At 33.1% G+C, this 25,989-nt stretch overlaps 3 protein-coding genes across 3 annotated transcripts; 2 read left to right on the top strand and 1 right to left on the bottom strand.

The window, feature by feature from the left end:
- The first annotated feature begins 1,845 nt into the window (after positions 1–1,845).
- Positions 1,846–5,228, top strand: LOC21389719. Its single transcript, XM_010095431.2, has 4 exons — positions 1,846–2,722; positions 4,314–4,478; positions 4,577–4,628; positions 4,722–5,228. The coding sequence occupies exons 1-4, from the start codon at positions 2,466–2,468 to the stop codon at positions 4,809–4,811; spliced, it is 564 nt and encodes a 187-aa protein (XP_010093733.1). The 5' UTR covers positions 1,846–2,465; the 3' UTR covers positions 4,812–5,228.
- Positions 5,229–14,710: 9,482 nt separating this feature from the next.
- LOC21389718 (F-box/kelch-repeat protein At1g55270) lies at positions 14,711–18,351 on the top strand. Its single transcript, XM_024163879.1, has 2 exons — positions 14,711–15,640; positions 16,701–18,351. Exons 1-2 carry the CDS (start codon positions 15,614–15,616, stop codon positions 17,964–17,966), a joined length of 1,293 nt encoding a protein of 430 aa, XP_024019647.1. The 5' UTR covers positions 14,711–15,613; the 3' UTR covers positions 17,967–18,351.
- A 207-nt stretch (positions 18,352–18,558) lies between these two features.
- Positions 18,559–23,833, bottom strand: LOC21389716 (probable ethanolamine kinase). Its single transcript, XM_024163884.1, has 11 exons — positions 23,518–23,833; positions 23,042–23,133; positions 22,705–22,811; positions 21,778–21,883; positions 20,965–21,087; positions 20,771–20,862; positions 19,876–19,960; positions 19,410–19,515; positions 19,246–19,312; positions 18,991–19,083; positions 18,559–18,910 (listed from the first exon to the last, which is right to left on the bottom strand). Exons 1-11 carry the CDS (start codon positions 23,649–23,651, stop codon positions 18,782–18,784), a joined length of 1,134 nt encoding a protein of 377 aa, XP_024019652.1. The 5' UTR covers positions 23,652–23,833; the 3' UTR covers positions 18,559–18,781.
- Positions 23,834–25,989: the final 2,156 nt, after the last annotated feature.

Here is a 25,989-nt window from a genome sequence, read left to right as displayed (position 1 = left end):
TGAGGAAATTAACGTCCAAAATGAAAGCCAGCTATTTCTTGCTTGCCAAGTAGCAACCACTAGAAGCCACTTTCCTTGTGCTACTAGTCAAATTAACAAAGAAATTACCCGTTGAATTTTCCTCACCTGGATCCAAATGTCACGGCATTTTTATTTTTTTATTTTTATTTTTTTGCTTGCAGGGATAGCAACGGCGGGATTTTCGCCACTGATTATTTTCATTGATGCTAGGATGTTAATTTTTTCCCTCAAGTACTCGAACTTTAGGGGTTAAATTATAAAATTATTGTTTGGTAACTGCATAAACTTTTGAGAGAATAACCCAACATTTAAAATTGATTAAAGTTAGGGACAAATATGTTTTTGGTATTCTATCTGATGTGGTTGTATTTCCAACAGATTTCACCAAAATAATACACTAGATTAGTGCCCCTTAATCCACCGGTTTAAATTGGGGAATCAGCAAAAATGACAAAAAATAAAAATCATTGGTTTAGGGAAAAAAATGTCCAAAGTTTCAAACCAAAATAATAGATTATCAAAACACCAAATTATAAAAAAAAAAACAAAATACAAAAGAAAATTTAAAAAAAAAAAAAATTGTTGAACTTACTTACATGAGTCTGAATTTTTACTTGTTATTCTTGATTAATATCTTTTTAATTAGCATAGTTATTTCACTAAAAATGAATGATATTAATTAAGAGTAAGAGATAAAAATCCAAATTCAGGGTATTTATCTCTTTTTCATCATATATCAAACACATTTTTAAATATTACATTATAATCATATTAAAATGGGATAATGTGACATTTTTAAAATTAAAAAAAAAGCGTGGTACATTTGTTTCTTTTTTATTAAGAAAATTATGCAGAAAAGGAAATAAACCTCAAATGTGAAAATAGTGCCAAAATGACTTCTTAGGTAAGGCAAATGACATATCAAATAAAGAGTTAGCAAAAACATATATAATATCACATTGCAATCATTTTTTTTTTTTTTAAGAATGTAATCGTATTAAAATTGCACAACATCATTTCTTTCAAAATAATATGAAAAGGTCTCAATATTTCCCTTTTATCTTAAATGAAATTCTCTTTTTTTTAAAATAAAAGAAAATTAAGAAAAAAAAAGATAGTTTATGATGGAGCATGTTATTTTGCTCCGCAAGTAAAAATTATAATTTTAGTATTAAGTTAATTTTTTAATAATTACATCTGTAATAAAAATAATTTTATGTGACGTGTTATAAATTTTTAATACGAATCTATTAGATATAATAGTTAAAAAATTAATCTAACAATTAAACTTTTTATTTCCACCAATGGCGCAAAATAATTACTCTACCATAGATTCCAAAAAAAAAAAGTGACAAATATTTCCTTTCTACTAGGGATCTTATGGAGAAAAGGAAACGACAAACAATATCAAAAGGTGCAACTTAAATGTAAAATTTTTAATACGAATCTATTAGATATAATAGTTAAAAAATTAATCTAACAATTAAACTTTTTATTTCCACCAATGGCGCAAAATAATTACTCTACCATAGATTCCAAAAAAAAAAAGTGACAAATATTTCCTTTCTACTAGGGATCTTATGGAGAAAAGGAAACGACAAACAATATCAAAAGGTGCAACTTAAATGTAAAATTACTTTCAAAAAAAAAAAAAAAAAAAAAAAAGTGACAAATATTTCCTTTCTACTAGGGATCTTATGGAGAAAAGGAAACGACAAACAATATCAAAAGGTGCAACTTAAATGTAAAATTACTTTCAAAAAAAGGGTAAATTTTAATTTAAAAATTTTTTAAAAAAAAAAAAAAAAAAAAAAAAAAAAAAAAAGAACTTACATGTAAAAATCTGCCCAAATGCTTTTTAATTGAAGCTTCCATTCCTTAAACATTCTTCCAAGGTTACACGAAACGAATCCAACTTAATCACAACCGTTCCATTACGTTACGCAGATCCTTCATCGCTCTCGTCGTCGTCTTCTCCTACAACACACAAACGCACGACCAAATTCCCGAAATGCCCTTCTGAGGTTTCGCTCTGCTTTTCCCTGCGAGTTAAATTTGCACTTTTTACTGGCTTCTGGGAATCCAACAGAATTTGAAATCCGAATGTGGTTCTGAAGAAATTTCCGCTGTTTTTTTTGTTTTTCGGACTCGTGCACGAAATGGGTTTCTTCCGAATTCTCATTTGGGGCCTTCGATTTTCCTTTCCGTGATCGAATTCTCATGTGGGTTTTCCGACAATTTAGAAATTTTGACTTGGGTTTTTCTTGTTGGGAACAAATGTTTCGTTCTTTCGGATTCTTTATACATAAATGGTGATAATGGCGCTTTTTCCACCTGAAGAAGTTTTTTCAGATTCTGGGGTTTGAGAATCTTGCATGATTTTTCAGTTTTAGTGTGGTTGTTCATAATATCAATAGTATTTAAAAAAAAAAAAATTGTTCACAATGTCTGGTGGGACTCCTACTGCGGGTGGATTTATGAGACAACGGCATAGTCAGGGCTATGCTTCTAGTGGGGATGATCTTGAGGATGATGCTTGTTCTAGGCTGCGCCAAACTTTTGAGTCAAGTCCGAGAATTTGGTCACGGATTGAGATTGTGGAGAATGTTCTTTGGCTTGTCTCGGCAGCTTTTGTCGTTTATTTTGGCGATAGGCACTCCAATTTGATACATCTCCTTTGGCATGACGACAGAATCAGAAGGTATTTTACACCATTTGTTTTGGATTTTCGATTCTTGATTAGATACTCGTTGTAATCTTGTTTATGTTACTGTTTTATTTATAATGTTTGAAGTGCGATTCTTTTGTTTATTCTTGATTATTGGTAGATTCTGCTTTTCTGGCAGTCGAAATGGTATTCCTTTTGTGTTGCCTGTTGCATGCTTTGAACTCGGAGGAGGTTTTTTTTTTTTTTTTATTTATTTATGTGTGGGTGCTATACTGGTTTAGTGGAATGAAAATTCTTTGGAAAGTGCAGAGGAAATTCTATGTGGAATGGCATAAAGAAATGAATCTTTTGGAACTGTTGGACAACTCATAGACACACTAGGTGTTACAATTAGGACTAATCATTTCATAAGGGAAGCAATTTCAGATTAATTGCTCTAGTCCTTTACTAAGGATAGGAATAAAATAAAGACGAGAAAGCTCACGCATGATATACATTGATTTACCCTCAACATGAGGGCAGCGTTTACTACGACGAAGAAGAAGATTACAAGAGAATCATACCCCTCTCGCCTTTCAGATTATCCGTGGCAGATCGATCAGGCTCCACACACTCAACACTAGGAACCAAACGTCAAAGATAATATGATATGATAGGGGAAGCAAATTTTGAATAATTAAGGGCCCGTAATTCAAGTTGAGATGTGACTTTATGTGAGCTTTTTACTGTCGCAAAAAAGTTAGATGTGACTGTTTCTGAGAGCTTTTTACTGTAGCAAAACTCAAATTCTAAACCAAAATTGGTTAAATGAACAAGGCCTGATTCCTTTGTCATATGATTGTAGAATTCTTTAGTATTTTCTTGTGGGGTTACCCCCAGTAATCCTTTCTCCTGAATCTTCTAAAATTGGATTTTACTAATAATTTGTCCATTTTTGTGTGTAATTAATTCTTTTTGCTGGGAGTGTGTAATTTAATTCTTGTATGCATGTAGTTGCTCTGTATGGTTTTTGGATTTTACTTTATTTGGGTGTTTATTGAACTATATCCGTGTGAAAAAGTTATCATTGAGGATGAGCTAGATGGCTTTCAACTTGTGTTTGCAATGGTTTGACACAGTTTTAGTTTCTCGAAAGTGAAGAACGTCTTTTGAAACATTGTTAAGGATCTTGTTAAGAATGTGAGATGAAAGTGTCTTGCATCTTCAGTGACGCCATGTTAAATCATGTTGTCGCACAGGTTTAATAATATTTAGTTACCAATATTGTAGTTTAAACAAATAGTAGTTTTAAGGTTCACAACTTGGGCCTCGAGAAAAGCCTCTATCTTGTATTTTAGATCGCATGATAAATGAACAGTGTTATATTTCTTTGGAAGCTGATACGGTGATACCTTAGAGAGATTTACTGTATTATACTATTTAAGGCTTCTGTGATAACTGAATTGCTAAACCGGAAGCTCATGAGGCTTTAGCCTGCACATAGTTATCTGTGTGGTCCTGCTTGTGTATCATAACTGAAGTTTTCATGAGAACGTGTTCATAGTTACTGATTCATGTTTAGGCTCCAGGTCACTTGACAAATTACAAGTATGTTTGGACTCTTATCTATTTATTGTTCCTGCAGAGTGCCTTTATACCTAGGAATGGTGGGCGTAGGTTTGAATTTTATCGTCTTTTGTTATACAAGTATGTTAGCATGGAGTGCCCGGAGATTTGACGAGAAATGGGAGATGACTAGTACATCTGCTCTGCCATTTGTCACACTTCTTGGGATGACCTCCTTTTGCTTGTAAGTGTGAAACTATCATGTCATTCATGTTTTTGATTCATCAATAGCCATGGTGTATGCGGTACCATTTCCTTGTCTTTTTTTATTTCTTATGGCAGGTTCACCTTTGCGTTGTGGCCAATATGGGGCTTCTTGACCCTTCCTCTTCTGGTACATTAGTTTGCTTTTGGTTTGGTCAAGTTTTATGAATTAGAACATTTTACTTGTGGTGATCGCCTAATTTGATTCTTCATATTGCTGCAGTTCACTTTGTTCATGGCATGCATGGTCACATTTCCCTACATCATCATCGGCACATTTAGGCCACAGTATGATGAGTTCCGTACAGATTAAGTCTACCTAGATAAGGATTCAAGACCAACCATACCGACGAAGATGAAGAGCTTCTGATCAAGCATGGATAGTTAATACTCGCATCGGTTAATACATTGTTTCGTGGAGTTTCTGATGCTATATTCCGCCATACTGATACCACCAACAAGAAGTTGATTGTCTTTTAATTTAATCAACTTTATTTTTACATGTCAACTCTAATTTTAGAGTAGCCTCGATGACATTGATATATTCATTGGTTCTACATATCGTCAAAGTACAACAGTTGACATGGGATTTTGTTCAGTCCCTTGAGGATGATTTTAGTTCCTTGTATAATTTTTTTATTACACTGCATCCTCTGTTATAGGAAGCTCTGTTAGCTGTGGTATTGTTCATCTTTGCATTTTTGAAAATGGGCAATGAATTCATTTTCATTTGACGTCATAGAATTGGGTTTTCATTCACAGCTTTATGAATTATCATTGTTATCCCTAGGTTTCACCACGCTCCCCAAGAAAAAAAAAAGAATCTCCACGTTGACAATCTTCTATGATTACTATAAACTATAGGCTTCTGTCTTTCATGAATACTTTGAGGGCAAAACTATGGCACAAGATGTTTTATACAAAATTTTAATGATAGAAAAATGGACTAGAAAAAATAAACTACCGTTAGTTTTTTTATCTTCAATAAATCATCAAATTTGTATTGAAAATATTTATTTTGTATATTTTTTTTAATTTGATGTGATTTTTATTAAATTTAACGATCAAAAATTAAGACTCAGAGTAGGCCACTGAAGAAAAAGTTGTTAGCTTTTAACAGCTCAATTGTTTTTCCCGTCATTCACGAATTAAAATTGAGTTGCATGGTAACATCGTACATCTCAAATAGCTTCTTCCACTAATTTGATGCTTGAGACTGTTTGATAAGACGAAAAAGAAAGTAGGAAGTCAAGACATGTGAACTAAGTGAGGAAAATATAAAGGACAAGACTTTTCTTTTATTGTATTTAGGAGACGTTTGATTCATAGATTAGAATCATGAGATTAGAATCATTTTCGATTTACGTGTATTTTTTATGAGAGAAAACACTGTAGTGAACCATGAACCATGATTCGAATTAAGGTACGAATCCTTTTACCAAACACACCTTTATAAATTCTTTAATCTAATCTCTCGATATTCAGAGAGGTTAAAATGGCGTACTTTAAAAAATTTGAAATTCCTAACTCAATCAAAAAAATTTATCTTTTCCTCCCATCAAACAAGCTCTAAGTCACAAAGACATCTGAAAGCAGGGGTGGAACATGTCTAACGAACTTAGTATGATTACAAAATCTTGTTAGTCCAATCAAAACGTCTTAAGTCCTAACTATTCACCTCTGGTGATTAGAGTTTACTTGTATACCAATGTGATGAAGAAAAATATTATTTAAGGTTCTCTTCCTTTTCGATGGGTACAAAATAATGTATAGTAATGTGGCTTCATGTTGCTTTCTCCACAATGTTTGGAGACCACTGAACATGCCAGAGAGGCCTAAAAAACCCCCCAATAAATTTTGCAGGCACAGCTAGTGGGCTACATCTTCACATGCATTCTCAACAGAATCTCTTATGGCTATGAAAATCAAATTCTTGTAGAGGTGGGAAGAATAAGAAAGTTAGACACTAAGACAAAAATAAATAAATAAATAAATAAAATAAAATCAGAATAAATATTCTTAATTGTCTTTTGAGCCTTGTCCTCTTGAAGGAAAGAAGAAAAGGATGAGCACAAACAACAATGGAAAGGGATAAATATTAGTCGTATGCTTAGGATTAGTGGACTAAAGATCATGTAGTTGTTAGTGGGTCGGCTGAGAAATAGCCATAAAAAATTAAATTGATAGTAATAATAATAATATTAAAAAAAAAAAAAAGTTTCTTTCATGATTGGAGGACTTCTCCAATATGCACGTGATGTTTTGCATACTTCCCAATTGGGCACAAAACAAAGTCATGGAAATTGGGCAAGGAGATATTATTTCAATTAGCTTGAATAATAATTAAAAAATCTCACATAAACTTGAATGTTTCTATTCATCATTGTTGTAGATAAATAACTACTAAACCTTTGAAACGTTTGAATTCATCATTACTCATGACAAGTTACTACAAACTTTTGAACCGCTAACATATTATCACGCGGCTATAGGAGTGGTGACTAAACCAAAAGTTAGTAAATGATATTTGATATTTTTCTTTTCTATAAGATTTCCTAATCCTCAATGCTCTTCACATGTGGTAGTAAACATTTTCGTTTTCTCTTGGTATTATTAGGATATAACTAGCACCTAATTCTTTCCGATGAAAAAAATATTCCATTTAGGCAAGTGTCGCTATCCTTAATTTAAAGTCCCAAGAATTATATCATAAAATATTAAAAAAGTATAAATAAGTCACAATTTTAAACTGTCTGATCATATTATAATTATAAGAAGTTACAATTATTTATCAGTCTTACAAGACTTGCTTTTTATTTTTATTTTTATTTTTATTTTTCCTGATTTATTTGCATTAGATTGGTTGAAGTGTGTGTGAGAGTAAAAGTGAACCCCACTGCAATGACTTTTGTAAATCCCCTCCAAGGCTGTCAACCATGCCTTGTCTCCCAAGTTGGGAAAGACATCTTTCAAACATCCTCACTCCAAAAAGGAAAAGTAGCAAAGTCTGATAATAAATCATTCATTTCTAAACTTAGTGCTCAGAATAATTGGTTTTCCTGAGTCTTCCTCACATTGTACATACATACTATTCACCACACTGAGCGATTCTTCTTTTACATTTTTAAGTTAGGATGATCTTAAGTTGAGTTTAAGTTATAACTTGAGTTGAAGTTGTAACTTGAGTTTGTGTTTAGATGTGCACATTTGAGTTATGATTTAAATTGAGAATCCTTTTGAGTTTGTGTTTGGGTGGGTCAAAACTTAAATTTGTATTTATATAGTATTTTAATAAAAACTCAACGGTGATAAAAAATTTTAATAGGGTATATGAGTTGGGGTTTTATTCTTCTTTTCGTTGTGAATGCATAGAAAAAAAAATCATCTTAATTAGAATTAAAACGAAAAAGTTATGGTATTTTTAAGAATAGAAAAAATATTATTCATTAACTTGAGTTTGAGTTTATGAACTCGAGTTGAAGGGGAAATTTGAACTCGAGTTTAGCCTCAAACTCAAGTTCAAACCCTAGTTTAAACTCGAGTTCAAACTCAAATTTTACAAAAAAAACATGAACTTGAATAAAGTTGTAACTCGAGTTTAAATTTTTTCTAAGTTTCGTTACAAAAGAACAACCCCTGAAATTCTCAAAATAGAAAGAAATATTGAAAAAAAAGACTTTTTTCGATACCCTAACATACCATTAGGTTATGTTTTTTGTCTGTCAAATTTGTATAAAATCACATAAAAATCAAAAAGTATACAAATTTAACGGTTAAAAAAATCTAACCTACCGCTACCCAAACATACTAAAAAATCTCCAAAAAAAAAAAAAAAATCTCTCTACTATTTTAGATAGTGGCAGCGCCAAAAAGAAGACCTCTTTTATTCAACAGCAATTTTTATTCTATTTATTGAAAAGAAAATTTTGAGAATAGGGATTTTAAAAGATAAACCATCAGTACCTTATTTGTTTTAGAAATTGTCAGTTTTGTACACTTTTTAATTTTTATATGACTTTGATTAAATTTTAGCGTCGGAAATATACATGACCCGTATGAGATCCTACTATAAAAGTGTTCTTATTATTTATTAGGAAATTTCTCTGGTATATCAATATATGCGTAGGTTAAATTTTTTGTCCGTTAAATCTGTATAATATCACATAAAAATAAAAAAATATGCAGATCTAACGATTAAAAAAATTTAATATAAATACTCCAGACGTACAAAAAATCTCCCTATTTATCATTTTTTTTTTGTTGGCGCAGAAAGTGATTTCTGATTGTGATTGTGATTGTGAACCACTTTTCAAGCTGCAAATTTGAATGGACTTGTTTATCGTAGACCTCTTGTTTGTCTAACACGAGATGGAAAATTGATTGCTTTGTGTGTGTGTGTGTGTGTGTTTTGAGAGGTGCACATGGCATTGGTTTCTCTAATCTGAATTCTGTGAATAAGTTCTCTTGGAATTGGACAAATTTTAGTTGTAACTTGTAATGTGTGACACCAAGCACAAGACCATTTCTGAGTGGTATTTCACAATCAGCAATAGGAATACGATGTCCTATTTTCTTTCTCGAGTTTCATGCCCAAAAAAAAAAAATATATATATATATATATGCATTTTTTGTTGGGAAATTCTCTAATAAGGTACGAGAAAAAGTTACTAACGATTAAGTTAAACGATATGAGATAAGATATTATTTGAGTCAAAATGTGTCTCAATCCTAAATTAATTAAATTGATCTTTTTCTCTCACTAAAACTCTACTTTCTTTCTCTGAAATCTCAAAGTTTCAGCGAGTTATGGAAAAATGCGAAAAAGTTTTCCCTTTCATTTGTGCTAGCTGGTATTTACAGATCCTCTGAAATTTATTCCGCTCTTATTTTCCTGTCCACTTCGGCCTTATTCTCGAGTCTCTTGGTCCTAAACTTTGTCTCTTATCACGTCATTCTTTCCTTGGTCTGAAGTTGCACTGTTCCACCTCTCTCTTCGGCACTAAATTGTTGAACGCTGTCGTTTTCTTCTCTATAAAACGACGTCATTTTGTAACAACTCATTCGGTGCGTTTAGAACTCGTTCTAAAATGATTTTATTTTTTGTATGAAAATATAAATAAAAATGTTTTCAATCTCAAACAGAAATCATTTTAAAAAATGCATTTAATAATTTTATCAAGAGATTGTTTTCAGCATAAAAAAAACTCATTAATATCTCTATCTCTCTCTCTCTGCTCGAGAGAGGAGAAAACGAAAATAAAAAATAAAAAATAAAAACAAGAATAATTCTAAACACGACAATAACTGCCCGCACACACACATATATGGTGAGATTTGAGTTTAAAAGAACACGAGTTCGATCCCGCATTGTATTAAAAGGAGAAAGATATTCTTCCGTTGTAGCACATTTAAACAGCTAGATCACAACATAATTATACAAAATTGAAAAAGAAAAAATAGTATAACATTAATAGAATTTTATAAATAACAGCTCAAAATTATATCTTATCAATAAAGTATTATCTTCCATAATCTATCATATAATTTTTTCTTTTTATTCTTCTTGACTATTTTTAAGTGAAGAAAGATAAATATATATATATATATATATATTTGTATGTATATATTAATGTGGTGTAAAGCTGGTCAAGTAGCTCAGGTAGCCACCAATTAAAAATTAGAAACTAGTTGAAAAATAGTATTTTCTCAATAGGATGATGAAACTGGCACTCACTAGGTGAGTTTATTTTAATGAATGATTGAATATTAACATCACATAAATTGGCCAGCTTGCTATTGCATTGTTCTCTTCAGCGCATGAGAACAAAAGAAGAAAACAAAAAAAGGGGTTGAGTTAGCCGATCATCTTTGATGATCTTGATTCTTAAGAACATATTTTAAAAAACCATCCAAAAAAGTTTATAGAAATATATTAGGACTGTCCAGCTGGATGGCTTTTTAATGTGGAAATGATCTTTGTATAAATAAGGGGATGCATTTAAAAAATAAAAAAATAAAAAAAAGTGCTCAGATGTGATGTTAACAGCAAGCCAAGAAATGCATGCTACTTGATAAATTGTAAAGGATTAGAATTATAAAAGGATTAATTGGGGGAACTTTCTTGATATTTGCTTCATCCTCATTTAATATAACAATGCATTTCAAAATTAAAGTAATTTAAACAAAAATAAAATGAAAATTCACTATGAATTTGAACTTAAATCAAATGTTGCACAAAACAAACTAAATTCTAAGCATATGCGCATCAAATCTTAATAATAAAGTCATAAAAGGATTAGTTATATCTAAAAAGTTAAAATGTATAGATTTATTTACATAAAAAATATATTTATATGAATATTAGAGCGAAGGTGGGTGTGTAGTACTTCTCCCCTCCCCACCCTATTTCGAGTTGGGAACAAGATTTTGTCTCTATCCCGACTTCCATCCTCAATTATTGTACTCCGTTTTCGCTCTTTTCGGGACTGAACCCCTTCGTGAGAAATATTGTTATCTCTAATGAAATGTCCATATATTATTTTTCTTTTTAAAAATAGTTATTAAACTAAACATTGTATCCAATTTAGTTTCTGAACTAAGAAAGTTTTTTGTTAACTAAATGGATGAAAATTGTTAAACATGGCTACCATAATTATTTAAGAGCTGATCTTGCCCTCTAAACTTGTTTGGCGCCATTTTTTAGTGAGAGGTAAGAGGTTTTCTCCACTACTTTCCATTCCTCAATCACTATAAAAATCATACAACTTAATGATCATAAACCCTAAACAAAAGTAAAAGTCTTAAGTTTTGTTTATAGTTCCTCAACAAAAATATAACAACAACAACAACAACAAATACAATTAGCAATTCGGTATCAAATAAAGCACATGGAAAAGATAAAAAATATATAAACAACAATAAAAGAAACAAATTTTCACTTTTTCTTATATTCCAAGAAATTAAATTTGATATAACTTCTGATACTTCACTTTTAATATATATATATATATATATGTATATATATTGCTTGACTATTTTTAGGGATTGGGAAAGAAGAAAGTTTAGGAGGTTTTCATGATTTTAATCCCAAAGCAAACTATCATATCTTTAGTCCAAGATGCCGTGGCAAAAGGGAAAGTTGATAACCTTTTGATCTCTTGACAACACTTTAAGCATCTTTATTACAATCCCATCTGCCCTTATTAGCATTCAGAAACGCTAATTAAAACCCTATTGAAAATCATAATCGCAGTGAGTTGTGAACCTCACTTTAACTAAACCCATTTAACTATTTCCATGAAAAATAAGACATTTACTAAAAACCCAATATTCTAAATTCCAAATGATTCGTGGCAGAAAAATTTGAGTCTGAGAGGTCAATGTCTTTATTCTCCTAAAACTCACGTCATGCCAAGGACTTGAAATTATCAAAAGTAGGTAGTTTTGACAATGCAAATGTAGGACATTTTATATGTAGCTTTTATTATTATTATTATTATTATTATTCTTTTATTTATTTTTTTATTTTTTATTTTTTTTGCATGGTCTAAAGACAAATTATCCCATTGGTGTAAAATCCGGTTATAATTCAACTTATGTTGGCTGTGAAACTAGAATTTCAATTTGGTTGTCAATACTTCCATACAGTCACAGTCCCTCCTATATGAGTCTGAGAGAGTCGTATTGGATTTTAGCAATTTTAGGACATGGGGTCATTTAAGTCAAACCAAAATATGGACAAGTCATATATAATATCATGATGGTCAACCTATTCTATGGCTCAACTTTGTGCCACTTAAATTCCTTGGTATAATCTCTGCACAGCTCCAATTAGGGCTGTAAGAAATCACCCCGAACCCGGCCGAGCTGAGCCGACTCTACCCGAAAATCACGGGTTTCTAATTTTTTATTTAATTTTCGGTTTGAATTATACCTAACCCGCACTGCGCGGATAGGGGCGCGGGGTGGGGTTACATGAACCCGAGGTAACCCTACCCGGCCGAACATGTTCAAAGTAGGTAAAACAATGTTCAACACTTCAAATTCTTACTTTCATAAGTTTATGGACTTTATGCTTTTAAACTGTTAACTTATTTATGTTTTGAATTCACGATTTGTGTAAAAAATGCTTGTATGCCATAGTTGTTGAATTAGGACATTCTTTATTTATATTGGAAGTGTTTGATTTCAAAGTGAGTGTTTTAATTGTTCACCTTACATTTAGACCCCCTATTGAAGGAAAAACATGTTCTGTTTGATAATGATTTCTTATGTAATAAGCACAGATTAATTGACTAAAAAGTGATCATGTGGTCCTTGAGATCACTCTTGCTTTATGCATATTGTGATATGAGTTATTAGTCTTTATATTTTATTATGCCGCAATTTTGTTGTGTAATTATTTACTACAATAGTATTTGCATATATCATTTATTGCTCATTTACTACAATAGTATTTTATCATTTATTTGCATATAAGAGCCTCTTAGATTAAAATTGATGAAGTCATAGATTAAAATTGGTTTTCACCAACCCGAGTAACCGGACCCTACCCGAGGTCACCCGAAAGGTTGCGGGTTTGTAGACTTAAGAGAGTGTCGCGGCCCAAAATTTTCTCAACCCGCACTAGTCGGGTAGGCTTAATTTTTCGGCTCAACCCTACCCTACCCGGCCGATTTACACCCCTAGCTCCAATTAAAAAGAAACACTTGTAATACTGGTAAAAATCATATTAAAAAGAAAGAAAATCAGAGGAAAAATTATTGGTTATCATAATCGAGTCACACGACCATAGAAGGTCCACCACCACTATTCGCGGGGCCCATCCTTGTCATCAGCAGAAGATTAGCATGACCTCTTTTTTTAATTGACTAAAATGCCCTTTGTGGAGTAGGAAGAAAAAAATGGCGTGGCGGTGGGTCAACACACAGAAGAAAATCTTGTAAAATTAATTGCACTGGATGGGGTTTGTGAGAGATATGGGGCGCATCCTATTTTATTTTTGAATCTTTGTCTAGACAATTTTTTTTTAAGGTTTAGTTTCATTTTGGCCCCTCAAACTATACTCCTTATCTTAGTTTGACCCCAAACTGAAAAAACATTACAAGTTGCACCGGTCTATTAAAAAGTCTCAAGCATTATGATTTTGTTACAACATTGTTTAAAGCAATGGAATCAATCATGTAATCCTCATAGACCTGGTTAATGAAGGGTAATTTTGAACAAATCATGCTTAAATAGATTTAAAAATTAAAGAAAAACCACAAAAAGGAAAAATTATGCTCTGGAGGCATTAAGGATTTTGACGGGTCGGGAATTTGGGCATAGGCGGCAGGTTTGATCGTGCCTTGTACAAAAAATAAATGCTATTCACACTTTTTTTAGCAAGACTAATGGCTAATGGGGACATGCCAGGGCTAAATCTATTTGAATTTAGTTTGTAGTTGTGATTTGTCTAAAATACCTTTTATTAACTGGATATGTGATGTTCACATAGAACTGTAAGTTTGGGTCTTGTCAAATAGGCCGCTTCAAAGCCCGAGTGTTTAGCTCGGTCCCAATCTGGCCCGATCGAAAGGATTAAGCTCAAAATGTGTTCAATTCAGCCTTATTAGTAATTTAAAAAAAGACATAAAAATTTATATATTTATCATATAATAAGCGAGTTAGACAGATCCCATGCAAACTTTTGGATTGATGGGTCGAGTCAGGCAGCCTGAATTTATACTTCCAAGTTTGTTAATTAAGTTGAGTCAATAATTTTTGGATAGTTTCTTAAAAAAAAAATTTTTTTGATAGAAAGATCTAATGTAAAACTTTTTGATAAATTAGGGTATGATTTGTAACGTTTTAAAGATTGAATGTCAAAATGAGACAGAGCATGGCTTGTGCTTTGTAGGATCAAAATTAAAATTACTTTTTTAAAAGTGTGAAAAAACACACACACACGTACAAAATAAAGTAATAAAAAAACTCACTAAAATAAGAGAGTTTTTTGATAAAAATTAAAAAAAAAATGAACTAAAATTTTTTTTTTCAACCGTTAAATTTATATAAAAAAATTATTTATTTTATATATTTTTTAATTTAATTTAATTTTAATCAAATTTAATAGTTAAAAACTTATTTATAGAAAAACTTTCACATGAGAAAGTCCTTAAAATAAATTCCACATGGGTTTCGACCCTCACAACACCTCTAATTCTACTCTCTCTCTCTCTCTCTCTCTCTCACTCTCTCCAAGTCTCAAACAACAGCTATCTTCCAATCCGTCTCTCTGTGTTTTGTTCTTATATATATATATATTTTTTCCTTTCATTTCGTAGAGCAACCACCAAGGTGTCATCATTTGAAACCCATCTTTCCTTCATTCTTTTCCTCCTTTAATGGTTTAGGTTTTGCTTTTCTCTCTCTCTCTCTCTCTCTCTCTCGTGCTTGGTAGGTTGTGCCGTTGAATTCGATGGGCCCTAAACTCCACTGATCGATTAATGGTGACAGAGGGTCTCCATCTCGTCTTTCAATGTTCTCTCTCTCCTCTCTTCTCTCTCTCTCTTTGCCTCCATTTTCCCTCCCCTCTAGCATTTTGGGGATTTTTAGCTTGTCTTAATTTCTCTCTCTCCGATAAAATTTTGTGGTCTCTAATGATACTTCAATGTTGGTCTTTCGATTCTCGACATGGGTTTTGAAGCTTGTGTGCTAAACTTTGTTGGGTTCATTTCAATTTTGAGTTTCTCCGGTTGTGGTTCGTGGGTTTTTGATTGCAAAGTTTCGAGCTTTTGATTCATTTTTTTAGCTAGTTTTGAGTCGACCCATGAATTTTGGGAGCATTTACATGTTTTGGGCATAGAGAATTTGATAAGATATTCTGACTAGAGATGTTAGAAATTGGGCTAAAATTGTGAAGCTGAATTCTGGATATATATAGTGTGTGTGTGTGTGTGTATACTGATGGGTGAAATTGGTGTGTGATGTGTAAAGCATTTAGGGGCTTTTCTGTCTGTTTGATCCAAGACATTATGATTGAGAGATTTGTATTTGATTTTTGAGTTTGAAACTTTTGTTGTTGTTGGTGAGTCTCTGGTAATTGGTTGAGCAAGTCCACAAGGGATTAGAAGAATGGACAGAATGATACAGCCACCACTGGTAAATGCCTTGTCTATCTTTCTTGTCGACTATCTTTTCAGTTTTGGTATTACATTGATTTTTTATGTCTGTTTTGGTTTAGTTGTGAAATGTATTATTGTTCTAATTTGGATTGTACAATTTTAGATGGCTAATGCTTGCCTTTTGTGTTTTAGTATGCATATGTCTTTCTTAGTGATGCCATTTTTTTTTTCTTTTGAGGATTCTTAGAGACACTTTATTAGAGTCACTTGATTTAAATTTCTTGTAGTTGGAAAATGGGTTTTCTGATTTGGTTACACTTTACACCACTCAAGCCATTTTTGCCCATATAATTGATACTAAACTCTTCAGGAAAATGTTAATTGAAAGCGGAAAAGGACAAGCCGAGTTGGGCTGTCAGCTTCCTTCTGAACCTCGTGCAAAATGTTTCGTCATGTTTGGTGTGATGAAAAAGTTGTTGGATGAGCATGAACGTAATGTTGCTACTATAAATATGAGTGCGCGTGATGGAAACCTTGTGTGAAACTGAATTCTAATAATCATTTGAGGGGGGAAAGCATGATCATTTATTGATCCTAACTTCCATCTGTAATCTACTCTTTTTTAGTCACTTAAACATTATCTTTGTTCTCACCTATAATATTAGTAGCGCATGTTTCTTTTATTAAAAATTGAACTAAGCACGTGCAGACGTCAGAAACAAACAGAATAGATATTTATGTTGTGTATTTGCTGGTCGGGCAAGGATACTATTAGAGCGAGCTCAACTTGTTTGTTGATTGAACTATGCGTGTATGTTGCTCTGAATATAAGTATCTTTTTCTTATTTTGGTTGTTGCAAAGCAGAGTGCTTTGAAGAGTGATCGGCATGTATGTAGTTTGTTTTAATGCCGTGACAAGATAACATGCTCTATGTGTATTATTTTTTCCCAATAAAATATTTTCGATCACATGCTCAGAAAATTAACCACTGCACCTAGGCCATTGTGGTTTCACAACTTGTCTTGCGCATTTCTTGAATCAAGTCTGTTGAAATAGCTAGGAGGAGAATTTCTGATTGTTATACGTGTCTTTTCAGGTTGATACTACGGCATGTTTATGTAGAGTAGATGCTGGCCTCAAAACTGTTGCTGGAGCCAAAAAATATGTTCCCGGGACAAAGCTCTGTCTTCAACCTGACATTAAACCATCCATTCATCCAACAAGAAATAAGCCATCACGTGGCGATAGAAGTAGAAACCCGAACCAATCACCTCTGCTTCCTGGACTTCCTGATGATCTTGCTATTGCATGCCTAATACGGGTCCCAAGAGCTGAGCACCGTAAACTCCGGCTAGTCTGCAAAAGATGGTACCGTCTTTTGGCTGGTAACTTTTTTTACTCCCTTAGAAAGAGCCTTGGCATTGCAGAAGAATGGATATATATCATTAAGAGAGACCGAGATGGTAAAATTTCATGGCATGCCTTCGACCCCGTATACCAACTTTGGCAGCCTCTTCCTCCTGTACCCAGGGAGTATTCTGAAGCTCTTGGGTTTGGTTGTGCTGTTTTAAGTGGTTGTCACCTCTACTTGTTTGGGGGAAAGGACCCGCTGAAGGGATCAATGAGACGAGTCATCTTTTATAGTGCCAGAACCAATAAATGGCACCGTGCCCCAGATATGCTCCGTCGGCGGCATTTCTTTGGCTCGTGTGTCATAAATAACTGCCTGTATGTTGCTGGTGGGGAGAATGAGGGGGTACATCGGTCCTTGAGATCAGCTGAAGTGTACGATCCAAACAAGAACAGATGGTCCTTCATCTCTGATATGAGCACTGCAATGGTACCCTTTATTGGGGTTGTGTACGAGGGTAAATGGTACCTGAAGGGGCTTGGCTCTCACCGCCAGGTTCTCAGTGAGGTCTACCAACCAGAAAACGACAGCTGGTACCCTGTCTATGACGGAATGGTAGCAGGTTGGAGGAATCCAAGTGCTTCTCTAAACGGAAACCTTTATGCTCTGGAATGCAAGGATGGCTGCAAACTTAGGGTATATGATGAAGTGACTGATTCTTGGAGCAAGCACATTGACAGTAAGATGCATTTGGGGAATTCCCGAGCTTTAGAGGCAGCCGCTCTTGTTCCTCTTAATGGTAAACTGTGCATCATTCGAAATAATATGAGCATCTCCCTTGTGGACGTTTCGAAATCAAGTGATGTAAGCGGGGCTACCGCAGAACATCTGTGGGAAACCATAGCAGGAAGAGGGCAATTCAAGACTTTGGTCACAAATCTGTGGTCGAGCCTTGCTGGTAGGAACCGCTTGAAGAGTCACATAGTTCATTGCCAGGTCCTTCAAGCTTAAGATTGTAAATTATATCAGAATCAAACTTTAGAGCCTTTTGTTTTATATATATGTTTACCTAAACACAGGATTTTGATGGGCTGTGATATGCAAAGGAAGCCACTAGAGCACTGCTATTGGGCTCCTTGGAGCTGGGGACTTGAAACAACAAGGGTGGGACCCACCTTTTTGTCATGTGTGCCCCAGCTCCCGGGAGCCCCAAAGCATTTTTGGCTTTGCTAAGGGATGCAAAAGGTCCATTGTTGTTGTCAACCTGTAACATGAGCATACTAGATAGATGAGGATGTTTGTTTCTCTGCTCTTTCTTTTGTCACATATATTATATGATACAAAATGTCAATTATTAAAAGTAGAAAATTATGTGGAGATGATCTTCTGTTGTTGTAAATTGCAACTCATAATCTCTGTCTGTTTTATTTATTTATTTATTTATTTATTTATTATTATTATTTATTTATTTATTTTGCTTGGATTTTTAACATACTCGTGCATACTTGTACATGAAACTTATATGGGTTGGGGGATCTATCGTCCCACAATCAGTTAGTTGAAAATGGAGCTTTGAAATTATGGGCTCTATTGTTTTGATGATTAAAAGGAAAAAAAAAAAAAAAGAAACAAATAGATCAAATACAAAAAGATTTCACTAACATTGCAAACAATCCAAGAGCCCTTGATATTTATTATTTGTTCACACTTCCTTATTTTGTTCTACATAGTGAGTACAAAGAATATCACAAAGCAAAATATGACTAGAAATATTCTAAAAAAAATGCACAACAGAAAGAGGCCTGCTTATGCTTCCGGGAGAGATTTTACACTGTCCCAGATCCTGAGAGGTATGATCTCGCTAGCGAGAAGCTCTTTTCCTTCTGCTTTTTGTATTCGTTGTATCGCAGGAAGAAGTAACCAACATAATCGAAATCGATGGGAGATATCTTAGCCTGCAAAATATAGATGTAAGTTGTTCTAAATTAGGTTTAGGTGGCTTTTCAGGAGAAAAATCTTAGTGAAATAGATGTACCTGAATTATTCCCCATAATGCCCAATACAACTGTGAAGCTAACATGTAAGTATTTGCCTCGACGTAGAGAGCTTCAAGATCCTTTTCAGATACCTGTTTAGAGTTTTTAAGTGAAAAAGTAGTGTAAATTAGAATTAATAGTCTTGAAAATTAACAAAGGGATGAAATTAAAATTAGCTTTTACTTAAAAAGAAATTCCAGTTTGAGAAGCTTTCAAGCTTTGCATGCATGCTATGGCTCCGCTCCCCTTTATACCTCTTGTGGATTGTCAGGTTGTAAATAGTGCCTGAAAAAATGGTATTGTTCGTCCTTGCTTGGACATCTGTATTCACACCCAGATAAGCTATTATGAACAATTTCAGAAAAATAATAATTTAATCATTAAAATTGGAAGGATAAAAGAGCAAAGAAAAACATACAGGCTGAAGTCACAATCATAGCCAGCGTATTCATTGAAGTGATTTCCAATGTCATAACCTCTATAGTTGTATGATCCATACTCAAAATCAATGAAATAGAGTTTGTCTATACATAGACAGAAAACCAATGAAATAAGTCAATTGTCATAAGGGAGAGCAGTATTATTTTAGCAAGGTAATTCGAAAAGAAAGACACTTGGATATTTCAAAACAAGATTTTTCCTAGAGGAGTATTTGTCACCGTGTATTTGTCACATGGGGTGGCTTTATTAAAGAAATCTCAGCTCAAATAACTCATAAAACAGCCAAGTCTAGTTCGCGTGCAATATACAATATACTATAAAGTAATAATATAATGATATTAATCTATTATAATATTTCACTGGCTAAAGAGTTGTAATGGAAAACAATAGTGTAGTATTCTGGAGTCGACCAAAGACAACTGAAAAAAGTTATCTTGGTATACCTTCTTCCTCATTGAGCATTATATTTCCAGAGAGCAAGTCATTGTGGGAAAAAACCACCGGAGCATTAAAAAGGCCTGTCAACTCCTGTTTCATTATACGGAGACGTGTGTATGTAAATACATGCAAAGTCCTTTAAATTCTTTAAAAATAAAACAAAATAAAATAAAATAAAAGAAGAAGAAGAACAGCGAAGGACAGCTGTAAACGGGTAAGATTTACCAGAGCCAAATAAAAATATAATTCCTTTGCGCCTCAAACACCTAGGCATTGTTCAGAACATTTAGGCTGCTGGGCTGTCCAACCAACTACTATTTCACGGCTGAGGAAAAATTTACTCCATAAGGCTTATACATCCTAAGTAAGCTGACAGTCATTGAATTTGAGCAGGAGTGTCATGACATTTAACTAAAATTTTGCAATCGATATCCCCATTACGTGTTATTTATTAGCAAGAACCTCAATAATATAAGACCACCGATTCCGTAGAGGCAAAATGTTGAATGATCAACTGCATGCAAAATTATCCTCTATCTCTTACGTTTCTTCAAGTATTCAGAACTACTGCATATGCAGCAGAACGACAACGGAAGAATTAATAAACAGAAGTTCTCAGGATTTTGGTGGAAAACTGGTTTAGTTGAGCGCATTTTACACCTATAAATTTCTGCAACTATCTATCACTAACGTACGAAATGGACAATAGCAGGTAACAAACAGCCCAAAGGATCGTAACTGATTATGTCTATACTGAATTAAGTAGAAAAGACAACCTTATGATATATAACAAGTTAAGGACAAAATCTTGATGGTGTTCTCATCCTACCATATAAATAGAGTATAGACCAAAAGGAAGTCAATAATGATTTCAAAGTAGTATATGAATGGAGTGACTACCTTGAGCTCAATGATTTCATTTTTGATCTCCTTAAAAGAAATGGTCTCATATATCCTCTGCTTCTCCCCATCATCAAATTCAAGAGCAGAGGCTGCAATGGAAGAAACCATCATAACCACGAAAAAACTGCACATGCAATGAACAGAGCATAAAACATTAAGATAAGGAAATAAATATTCAACCCAAAGAGAACCTTTTTCAAAGAACTTGAACATGTCATTCCATAGTTGAGGTTCCTTTGAACCTGGAATTTCCACTTGATGAAATTCTCGCAGTTGCTTGGCTATTTCAGCAGCCAACTTTGGCTTCTTCATGTCTGCCAATAAGGGTAAAAGAAAAATTGTTTTATTACGCAGGTCACAGGTTACCAAAAACATATATCGAGTTAATTTAAAAAGAACTCCATAAGTTTAAACTTAAGTATATTAAGAACATCGATAAAGTAAATGAGAGTTTTCCAAATATAAGTTCAATGAAGATAGCATTATTTAACGGTCAACAAATCATTAAAAAGAATAAACATTCGGGAGACGTCTACTTTTATGCAAAGGATAAATTAAGAATGGTGTGTCATAAATGAAAAGTGTTTTATATGCAACTATGAAAAATGGTTGCACCTTTGCAATATTTGACAATTAAAAACATGGAATTCATTTACTTCATATCCAGCACTTCCATAAATACAAAGAATATTAACAGAAGAATTTAAATATCCAAGAACGCATATAATAGCTGGCGGGGAAAAGGTAGAATTATGATGGTCATGCATATTTCTCAGAAACCTTGTATATGGTGATTACCTTTTTTACACTTCAAAAACAGATGGCAATCTTATAAATTCCAACTACTGTAAGGACTTTGTACAATTAAGTCAACCAGTTTTCTATTTTCTAAATATGTTAACCAGAAAGGACTCGATGCAAATATTTGAGATCGTTAATTTTTCATGATTGATTCACCAAAAACAAAATTAATTTTGATTTGTTATTTATGAGATATTTCTCACCTAATGGAGTAAGCGTTCGAGCGTTAATGAAGGATTGCACCATGCCATTGCCAAAAACTGCTAGCAAATTTGCACCAAATCCTGCAGTCGAGAGGTATTTGATGGCCTAAACACAATATATGAGAAGCAATTTGTAACACAACACTCAATGCAAGTAAAAGGTCATTGACAGTGTAAAGAGACACAAATGGGCACATACAATTTAACTTAATGAGAAAGACTCCAAATGGGCACCACTCAAGTTTATGATAATTGTATAAAAAAGATTAAACATGAAAAAGAAAAAAATATAAGAACGAGACTGCTAGGGATATCAACTGTTTAAGTTTGAGAAAAATAACTCCACATCCAAGCATGTAAAGATCCTTTATAAAGGATAAAAGGCTAAAGGAAATTATAAATGCTTAAAAATTACTCAACAATCCCTGAACACCTACAAAGTATACCATGCAAAAACACCATAACAAGCATCAAAGTGTTTTTTCTCTTCAGGTTGTGTTAACCTTTGTCACCACCAAACCTATGACACTACCAGACATATGTTATAAGATGGCTAAGCAAGTTAACAACCACAACATCGCAAAGACGGGACGCAACACAAATTCCGTCAGATCACTTTACTTTAGCAATGTACAAGGATCTTACTTTTGCCGTTCTTCAAGTAAAGTTTAACAAACAATCCTGGCTTGACCTCAGGGATGACTCAAGACTATTGCAATCCTTTGTTGTTCACAACTAACTTCAGTATTTTACAAGCACAAACTTTTATTCATTTATTTATCACATGTTTATTCAAATACAATAGAAATTTTCAAGCAAAAATCCCAAACAGCTCTTGGAATCAAAGATTTACCAAAGAACCAAACACTCAACCGATACAAACTAGAACTACTTGCCTATCAATATCACAAAGTTTAGGACAATCACCTGCAATTCGCGCTCACGATTAATAACATAGTCCGTGTTCGGCCCATACAACCTGACCGTTACAGACACATTATTTCCATTATCCTCCTTCACAGAAACCTTCAACACTGCAGAAAAATAAAAAAAAATAAAAATTACTTAGCAAAAATAATGCTTCTCCTCATTTGTTTACATGGGTTCAAATCATAATAACAAAACCAATTTTAGCACTTAACAGACAGAAAAAAAAAAAAAAAAAAAAAAAAAAAACCCCCAAAAAAAAAAAAAAAAAAAAAATTTTAACCAAAAAAAAAAAAAAAAAAAAAAAAAAAAAAAAAAAAAAAAAAAAAAAACTCACATAGATTTGTTATGCCACCGGAAACAGTCTCAACAGAGAAGCGGGAATCTTCGAGCTTAGACCATTTCTTGAACAAATCCTTACACAACTCTCTGCAAATCCAAGTTCAATCAAACTTTTAATTTCATATAAAACAGAAACAAATAGAGGAAAAAACAAACACCTGTTTTTCCGCCTAGAAACAGGAAGATGATAAAAATAGATTGAAAGTTTGGATCTTGTATAATAAAATTTACTCAGAAATTCAAACAAAATGAAGATAATACCAAACCAAATAAAAACAAACGAACAAACAAAAACACATGCAAGTACATGAAAAAAAAAATCAGAATCAAAGCACAAGTCACAATTCCGTATAATTTTCTCGCGAACCAAACATCTCGAAACGGAAAAACTAAATTCGAAACCCTGGAAATATACAGAGAGAGAGAGAGAGAGAGAGAGAGAGAGAGAGAGAGAGAGAGAGAAATACTGACATGACATGAGGTGTGATTTGAGGAAGAGAGAGGGAGGGATCGATGGAGAGAGGGGAAAAGGCGATCTGAGAGATGGAGTTTTCCGAAGCTTCCGAAGCTACTTCCATGGCGTTCCAGATGTTGAGAGCTCCCATAATCCCAAATTCAAATGGCGAAAAAGCTATTAAAATTCAATTCAAAATGGTGATAAATTATTTAAATTCTTACTTCGCTTTTTTGTTTTTGTTTGTGACGATTCTCTTGACTAGAGAAAAGGAGGGATTGTTTTTAATATTATTTGACTATTTTGTGTTCTGTTCCACGCAAACCGGGAGATTATTTTTATTTTTTTCGTGGGAAATTTTCTGCTTAAAAAACAGACACACAGATATCGTCCCGAGGTATCCACCTGAAATGACGATTCTGTCCCTCATATCGATCATCAATCTTATGCATTTGGTACGAGGCTTCTAGAACTGGAGTTCATAATTCCCGTTTCAATTTTTTTTTTTACAAAAAGTAAAAAGTGGTTCTTAAAAATTAGTATTTATTTTGGATAGTTTTAATTTAAAATTTAGATCCAGATGTGATATTATAAATCAAAACCACCAAAAAAATAAAACTACTCCCCTATTAATTTTGAATAATTCAAACATCTGGCTCTGATTCTGGTTCTAGAACCATAGTTTGGATCACATGTTCAAATCATAAATCATGGTTCTTACTCTAAAATCAAAACCATTCTGATTTGAACCTTCATACCAAATGCAACCTAATTAATACGGTAATACACGGTACGCCCCCCCTTTTATTTTTTTATAGTTGTTTTTTGAGAAAATTACAAAAACTGACTATTAAACACATTCTTCTAGAGTTCTATCTTTTTACTGTGATAAATTACCTTTTTGATAATAATCTGTCAAATTACTTACTTTAAAGGAACAAAATTCAATAGGTCAATGTTGAGACTAAAAAATCCTTAATGGTACCATTTTAAGAGGTATTTGTCAAAATTATCGTTTGATATGAGGGTTCAATGTTGGTTTGCGAATCGAATTCGGATGCGGAAGCGTGGGGGAGGCAGATCAAGTATAACAAAAATTTTTACAAAACTTTTGAGATACTCTATAGATTATATTAATTTATGTACGAATAAATTAATCATATTAATTTATTTATTACGAACTCAATTAGGGAAAATATCCGGAGGGCGATTAGGATGATAACTTGAGTTCTTTTGATCTCGAACAATCCTTACTCCAAAGCCTTGTGTTTAGAAAACCAAAGTCTTCCACATCAATTTCTTGAATCTACGTAGACGTGTGTGTGGACACACTTGAGACAAAAACGGGTTGGAACAAACACTCGAATTTCCACAAACACCAACGCATGCACGATGTGGAATTTTGAGAGAAAAATTTTCCTTCTCTCTCTACTAGGAATTTCGGCTAGCCCTCAGAAAATTAGGTCAAAAAATTATCATGCGCAATTTTTATAATCCTCTTATTTATAGAGTAGAAGTCAAACTTCTAGAAGGTATTCAATCTCTATCTCCTATTTGAATTTGGAACAAAAAATCTCCTCATCCTTATCTCAATGTGGCCGGCCATGTGTAGGGATTCCCATCCCTGTGTGTGGCGCCAATTCCAGATAGGGACAGAAGAGAAAATCATCATTTATCCTGTAATCCAATTTTAATTCAAATTCAAATTCGAATTTAAGTCAAACTTAAATTAATTTGAATTCTAAATTGAACAACTTATCAAATAATTTTAAAAGAATAAATTTAAATTATGTTCATAATTCAAATTTAAATAATCACATTATTTAAATAATAATTAATTCTCAATTACTTATTTTTGAGTATTTAATTTTTAGAATTCCGTAATTCTAAAAAAATCCCATTTTGCCCTTTGTGTCTGGCAGAATTACAAGGACGACGCGGGGACTAATGGACCTATAATCCCGAGCTCCAATAAAATTACTAATTAATTAAACACTTTAATTAATTAATTAATTCTATTAATTCCAATAGTTACTCCACTATAAACTTGGAATTGCACTCTCAAAATTATAGACATTAATTACTTCTAAACTGTGAAGTGTCCATTTGATATAGTCATTGCATATAGATCAATCCTCCATAAATAATTCATAATTAGAGTCAGGTAGAATCCGTTAACCTCTCTAATTATATCTTCATCCTTAAATACCATTGATTCTCTGATGGATAGTGATTCATAAAACACATTCATGAATTAGAGCGCTCTTACTAATCCAAGTACCGAATCAACACTCAAGAGAATTATTTATCTACTTCTTTTTCAAGAAGGAATGGATTCCATCTTGTATAATATCATTTCCAGCTACCTACTTCATCATGTCTCAAAAATACAAGGAATAGGATTCAGGGTCTCGGAACCCGTACTGAGTAAATCAAAAGACACAAATCCATAAATAGGAGTCTGTTAAGAACTCGTGATTAAGATCATT

The sequence above is a fragment of the Morus notabilis genome, unplaced genomic scaffold (assembly GCF_000414095.1).
Source record: "Morus notabilis unplaced genomic scaffold, ASM41409v2 Scaffold515, whole genome shotgun sequence".
NCBI lineage: Eukaryota > Viridiplantae > Streptophyta > Magnoliopsida > Rosales > Moraceae > Morus > Morus notabilis.
This window is presented reverse-complemented; position numbering and strand designations above follow the sequence as displayed.